This window comes from Rhea americana, unplaced genomic scaffold (assembly GCF_003343005.1).
Source record: "Rhea americana isolate MKP2758 unplaced genomic scaffold, rheAme1 scaffold_4, whole genome shotgun sequence".
NCBI classification, from domain to species: domain Eukaryota; kingdom Metazoa; phylum Chordata; class Aves; order Rheiformes; family Rheidae; genus Rhea; species Rhea americana.
In genome coordinates, this window is record NW_028186534.1 from 4,032,838 (window position 1) to 4,039,777 (window position 6,940).

Below are 6,940 nucleotides of genomic sequence, written 5' to 3' on the forward strand. Positions count from 1 at the left end.
GCGCCCGCCGAGCAGATGGAGATCAAACCCCTGCAGCGCATGGCGCGCGAGCCCGACGTCGAGCTCTACCAGGGCTACCACAGCTACGCCGTGAGGACCTCCCCGGTCTCCCCGCCCGCGGACTACGAGGAYGAGCCGTTCCCCGAGCCCAGGCCCCCCTCCAAGCCCGTCTCCCCGGAGCCCAGGGCCGAGGCGGAGGCCGCGGGGGACGCCCGGCGCCGCGGGGGGACGCCCGGCGCCGCCGCCGCCCGCCCGGAGAAGCCCAAAGCGGAGGCCGAGCAGGAGCCGGCCCGGCCCGAGCCCCGGCACAAGGAGCCCGGGCAGCGCCGCAGCCCCGAGCGCCGGGCCCCGGCCAGGGCCGAAGCCGCCGCCGAGAGAAAGACTGAGACCAAGGCGCTGGCGAAGGCCGAGCCGAAGGCGGCGGTGAGAAGGGGGCCCCCGGCGGCGGCCGCCGCAGCCCCCGAGGCGGAGGAGTGCGAAGAGGTGACGCTGAGGGGCGGCCGCGCGTGGCCCGGCCACGGGGACGTGGCCAGGCGGTGGGGACGTGGCTCGGCTGTGGGGGACTTGGCCTGGCCGTGGGGGACATGGCTCAGCCATGGGGGATGTGACTTGGCTGTGGGGGATGTGACCTGGCCATGGAGGACGTGGCACAGCCGTGGGAGATGTGGCCGGGTGGTGGGGGGCTTGGCCCAGCTGTGGGGGACGTGACCTGGCTGTGGGGGACGTGGCTCGGCCTTGGTGGACACAGCCCAGCTGTGGAGGACATGGCCTGGACGTGGGGGACACGGTCCAGCTGCGAGGGACGTGGCTCGGCTGTGGGGATGTGGTTCAGCCGTGGGGGGATGTGGCTCAGCCGTGGGGATGTGGCCCAGCTGCGGGGGATGTGGCCCGGCCATGGGGATGTGGCTTAGCCATGGGGSACTTGGCCCAGCCAGGCTGCAGCAAGCTCCAGGGAGGCAGTTTGATCCAGAGGGGCTCTTCTGGGCTCCTAGTGCCTTTTGGAGGACTTCCTTCTTTCTCCTGTCCCCTCCCAGCCCACCCTGCCCCAGCTGTCCAGCGAATTGATGTGACAACTGCCGAAGAAAGGTCCCTGCTCTTGCCGGGGTTATCTGCCCTGGGCCCTGCTCCATCCCTCCATCACCTAGCAGAAAGCAGTGTCACACAACCAACAGAAAACCGCTGTTGTCCCTGAGACGCAGCTTTCCTCTTCTCCAGCCGTTTTGTACCTTCCTTCCTGGGCTGGGAGAGCTRTAACTACGTTTCCTTTGGGATGTGTGCCCTACACGGTACAGCCGGGGAACTCTGCCTCTGCTGGCCGCAAGGCTGCATAGGGCCAGGATGCTTCCTGGTCCGACCATGCTCCCAGCGCCCGGCTCAGCCGGATGCCAGCGGGGCAAAGCCCTCGTGTCAGCGGGTGGGAAACGCTGGTGCTAAATCGACGTGCAGCTGTGGGGAGGCCAAGGGAGTGCAGCCGTGCGGCTAAGAGAGCTCTGGGCTGGGTCGCAGAGCTCGGTCAAGAGACCGGAAGGCTGGCACCCTGTTTGCGTTAGCTCCGGCCCGAGTTCTCTGGGGGCCTCAGGGATTTTGGAAATACACTAGTCAACTTTTCCCACGCTGCTCAGTCTGGAGAATCGCTTGAAATCTGGGGAGGATGTTTAAAGGACAGTTCACCCCGTCCTCCCTGTGCCCTTTGCCAAGAGGACTTCCCTGGTGGGGGCAGTAAGGTAAACTGGAATTTCAAGATTTGAGGAAAGAGACATCTTATKATAAAGTTTTCACACTTTTCTCTTCTTCCATTCCCTCCCGCTTTCCAATCGGTATAGATCTGAAAATGTAGAACAGAAGAAAAAAAATGCTACTTTTTTTTTTTTTTAACCTTCTATTCTTTTGCAATAGGAGTACCTTATGGGCTAAAATGTGGTATCAGATCATAGATTGATTTCCCAGGTTTAAAAAATAATCACTGCAATTCATTTTGCTGTTATCAAATATACCTGTTAAGCCTTGCATTTTATTAGCCTGTGCTTCTCATCTCATCTTGCAGTCTCATCTTGCAGTCTATTTAGATGTGATTTTAGAAAAGCGCTACTTGGAAATACTTTGTTTGGAAATCAGAAAAGTTGTGTATAATACTTTGTTTTGGCTTTTTTCTTCAGGGACCTAACACAATTGTGATCTGCATGGTCATCCTATTGAACATTGGTCTGGCCATCTTATTTGTACATTTTTTGACATGATGTGCCCTGAAGACAAGGTAAGAAGAGCAAACAACTAAATGAGATTTTATCCCCAATTTGAGGGCTTCTGTAGAGTTAACTGTGGGCATTTTATGGTTGACTAGCTTTACTGACAATGCAAATCATTCATTGATGGATGCACTGATGATGAAAATCTGAAGGCATTTATTCAATAGGTGCTATTTCTCTGCTTTGGTGGTAACTTGCCTGTTTAGGCATTGAGATTCTCAGTTATTCTTTTCCTGTTCCAAGAGTGATTTGTGGAATAATTTCAGTGGATAATTCCTGAGTCTCTTCATAAAATAACTTCCTCAAAATTAAAAAAAATTGAGCTGTTTTGATTGGATACAGACCCCACAGTACAGTTTTGCCCCCTCAATTGGATGGACCTGTTTCATGGAGCGAGACTTCCAGTGCAAGAATGTGTGATGCTATTTTTTTTCCTGCAAATATGCTACAAAAAAACACTTTCAGTTTGCTGTTCCATGGCTGCTGTTGCCAGGCAGCTTGTGCACTGCAATATTTATGGGAACTCAGCCCAGCAAGACAGGAATGTGAAGCAAATGTGAAATTTGCACCTCTAATCTGCACCAGTATTAGTTCTGCCACTGTCATTGTGTAGACATGTTACTTAATGTGAATGTGAGCTGAGACATCTGTATCTAACTCAAATTAAACTGGAGCTCACTTTGGTATTCCACCCGAATTAGGATGATAGTTTATGTCTGGATTTGGTGGCAATGAAAACTTGTGAGGTTTCTTAGGTGGTTCCTGAACACAGGAATTTGTCATGGTTTTGCACAAGATTTCTGTCACACAGGTCTGAAATATTGGAGGGGAAAAAAAAGAGCCCCATAAAGGCTGACCCTGACCCTTGGTCCTCACACTTGAACATAATACAAGAGGCTCCTCCCAGGCTCCTTATGGGGTGCTGAACTGCCTTCCCCGGAGTCTCCTGGGGAATAAAACTACTGAGTTAGACAGTGCTTGCTTAAGTCTAATTAATCTCTGTTCAGACTGCATGGATGAAAGCCATGGGGGAAATGAATCGAAGGTCTTTGTTGCTCTTGTCTTCCTTCAGCAGCAAGTATCAGTGGTCAATTTAGTTTAAACCTGCCAACCATTTGTTAAATGTTTTCTGCAAGGGTCCAATTTCAGATTCAATCTGAATCTGTCCATAGATATCTTGTGGTATGCAAAGAACAGAGTCAAGCCACAGGGGCTGGCGAGCAGCCTGCCCCACGCAGAGCAGGGTGCCCTCCTCTCCCAGCACACTCTGGTAGCCAGGATTGGTTACACAGCCACTGTGTTCACTCCCTGTTGATTTTTCCATTCATCTGTGTCTGGAACAGGCATTGCTGCTGGTGGAGACCACAGACCTTGGCAGGGATTAAACCCTCAGCCACCTGGAAACATCTAAGAGGAGGGTTTGAGATCCCAAGGTTGCACTGCAAACATGAACCTTAAACAAAATCTCCTGAAGATCTGTTCAGCCTCCGTGCTCCCAGTCTGCGGCTGGCCTCTACAATCTACCAAGAAAAAGCCAGGATTTATGCAATTCAGCCTCCTTGCCTCCTTCTCTTATTTGTATGAAATAGCAGTTGCATTAAATTGTTCTCACCAAAGCCATCAGCTGTCCTACCATGGCAGGAATGAGGGATTTATCTACAGCAGTAGGAAAATGAATGAGAAGGTCTCATCCATGCGCGCTCAGATGTGTTTTTTAACTCCATTGGTTGACTTAGTGTCAGAGACTTTCCAAAGAAAATCATCTGTGTCCTGGAGGAGAAGCAATACACAGCAGCAAAAATGACTCGTGAGAGCTACGCGATGTCTGGGATGGACAGCGCAGCTTCCTGCGCTCGGAAGTCCCTCAGAGGGCTGAACAAAAAGCCTTCCCTTTCCCCATCGTCTGGAATTGTTTTCTGCATATAGAGGACTGAGAGGGGGAGCAAGTGAAGTTAGACTTGTTGAAGTGTAAGCAGACTCCAGCCGGATCCCCTGATGTGCCTGTGGAGGAGCCACAGGTGGGGGCTGCGCCGTGCGGGCTCGCAGGGTCGGCGAAGCCAGGGCTGCCCACGTGAGCGGGGAGCGCTGCGGGGAGACAGGGCCCCATGGGGACCAGGCACCCTCCCTGCTCCCTCTTGCCACCACCAACTGCCCTCGCAGGAGTGTCTTGCCACAGGTTACATCCCACTGTAATTGGAAAGGAAATAGATGTGCTGAATTTGCCCCTTCTCCACTTCTTCTTTGAGAGGGTGAGAGTTAAAATTAAAAGGAGGTGGCTCACAGAAAAGCGGCCCGCACACCTGCAGGTTCCTCCCCGTTGAAGCCCCAGCCAGTTTCACCAAGGCAGTGAGCTGACTTTCCAGCCAGTGGATGCGGGGTTGCCATCGTGGGAGTGGTTAGGTTATTCTTGAAAGCAAAAAGGTGCAGAAACCTGAGCGTATACTGGTGTTGGGCTGAAAGGTATGCAACAGCCAGACTTCGATCAGTGGTCGTCAAGTACGGAGGGGAAATTCTGGCTGCTGTTCTTGCATGTGAGACTTAGAGGCCTTGGCAATATGCACTGATCCTTCCCAGAACTGCAACAGAGAGCAACATTTGAAGGGAGATGTTTCCACCCTGATCTGCTCTGATCCTCAACAGTGCAAGCTTAGAAAATCAGCACAGATAAAGTTACAGTTTAGCATGAGGCTGAGCGCTTGGACATGTTTCTTTCTTCTTAAAAGCAATATGTATTTTATATCCCTTTTTAAGGTAATCAGAAATGTTATTTATGGTCAGTTGTGCACCTCTGTATCCTGAAGTCCCACAGCACAGGACTGGCAGAGAAAATCTGAGGGACTGGAAAGAGTGGGGAAATGATGGATAAGGAAAAAAAAAAAAAAACAGATGCCCTTTCTGCTCCAAATGCCAATCTAAAAGGATTTCGAAAACAGTATGGCAGATAGGCAGGAGTTTACACTGCCTGGAGACACAGGGCAAAACCTGCCTAGTTTATTTCCTTTAATTATGCCATAAGAGAGTGAGAATAATTGAGTACTTTTCTTTGTGAAACAAGATTATTTTTTAACCTTATCTAGCTCAGGAATGTTGCCGCAGTCGCAATTACATGGTGTTAACTGTGGGAGAAGTGAATGCAATCCCTTTCTAGAAGCCGTTTGGCTATACCAGTCCTGAAAAGCTGTGCAGCGTCAGCTACACTTCCGCAGAGCATAGCTTAGTAGCAATTTGCTTTTTTTTTCTTTTCTTTTCTTAAATATTGACGTATTGCAGACCCCAGGCTCCACTGCCTTTGATGCTTTACCCCCATTTGCTGGCATTCACTTGCCAGCTCTGCAGTTTTGATATGCCAACTGCTTTCATTAACTACCAATACAATTTCTGTTGAGAGACCTGACGGGCCTTTATTTATCACTAAGCACAAAAATGAATCTTTCTCAACAAGGCTAAGGCAATTCCCCCTCCCATCCCAGTTTTGTATGCATGTGATGTGTACTCAGTTATATGCTTTCCTTCTAGGAACATTCTGAGAAAAGTAGGTAGATTTGCTTTTACGTGACATATAGATATATCCRTATTGCACTGAGATATGGATATATATAAATAAATATATAGCCCCTTAGGGATTTTGTTTKCTTAGATGCAGAATAACAAATTAACAAATTTACCTCAAACTGCATGCTTTCAAAACTGACTAGGATATGGTGTTAAACTATTCAGGTCTTACAAAGATGCAGATACATTTCACTCTTCACAAAAATACCTTCATCACAGATTTTGCAAGCCGTTTACTACAATCTGTATAATACTGTCCAGAGTTTTCTGTCGGTTGTTCTGCTGGATTACGTGCAATAATAAACAGTTATCTGCGCACTGTATTACGGTGGACCTTTGCCAAAGGATCTCACAGTTTCTTTCTGGGTCAACACACTCACTCCAGTCTTAGAGGAGAGCTCACAAATGTATGGCGCAGGATCTGACAGGTGGGATCTGGTCCATTTTTATATTCTTCCTAATATCTATTCTAATCTGCTTTTTTGTTAATAGAAGGGTGCTCTGCAAAGAGAGTTGTTTTCAGTTCTGACTTTTTAAAAGTTTGGTGCCAGATGTTTGCAGACAAGTCTCTGTGCTCTCCAAGCACCTCTGTACACTGGACAACACGAACTTAGTACAAGCCAGGTTTGGTGACGAAACCCTTGCAATAAATACCAAGCAAGCACCAGTACAGACCCTCTTTTTAAAAGTTTGGTGCCAGATGTTTGCAGACAAGTCTCTGTGTTCTCCAAGCAACCTCTGTACACTGGACAACACGAACTTAGTACAAGCCAGGCTTGGTGACGAAACCCTTGCAATAAATACCAAGCAAGCACCAGTACAGACYCTCTCTCATAAATAATCTGTGGTGCATGTGTGCGACAGGAGAAGAGTGCCTAAGGAGGGGGATATTTTTGATTGCAAGATCTGTTGCGTAAGGGTAGCTCGCATGCAGAATGGCCTGGCCAYGTCCCTCGGAGACCCTACCCTTTCCTCCACTCCGTGGGGGTGTCACTGATGCACCCAAGGCTCTTCCAGTTCTCTGGGGCTAAAAGGAAAAGCAATAGGACACAATGCCTGTTGAGATCAAGAGGTATTCTTGCATACCGAGAGGCATCGATAGCTATGGATGTTGCACCCTTGTGATACGTACAGAAATCAAT

The 6,940-nt window shown here is 49.5% G+C and overlaps 1 protein-coding gene across 1 annotated transcript in view; it reads left to right on the top strand.

The window, feature by feature from the left end:
* The window catches only part of JPH2 (junctophilin 2), a 36,606-nt gene extending 30,485 nt beyond the window's left edge, over nt 1–6,121 (top strand). The window contains exons 5-7 of the mRNA XM_085313992.1: nt 1–483; nt 2,157–2,254; nt 3,590–6,121. The exon at nt 1–483 is cut by the window's left edge and continues 27 nt beyond it. Coding sequence (XP_085170118.1) covers nt 1–483; nt 2,157–2,237 — 564 coding nt within the window. The 3' untranslated portion in view covers nt 2,238–2,254; nt 3,590–6,121. The remainder of the gene's footprint in view (nt 484–2,156; nt 2,255–3,589) is intronic.
* The last annotated feature ends 819 nt before the right edge of the window (nt 6,122–6,940 follow it).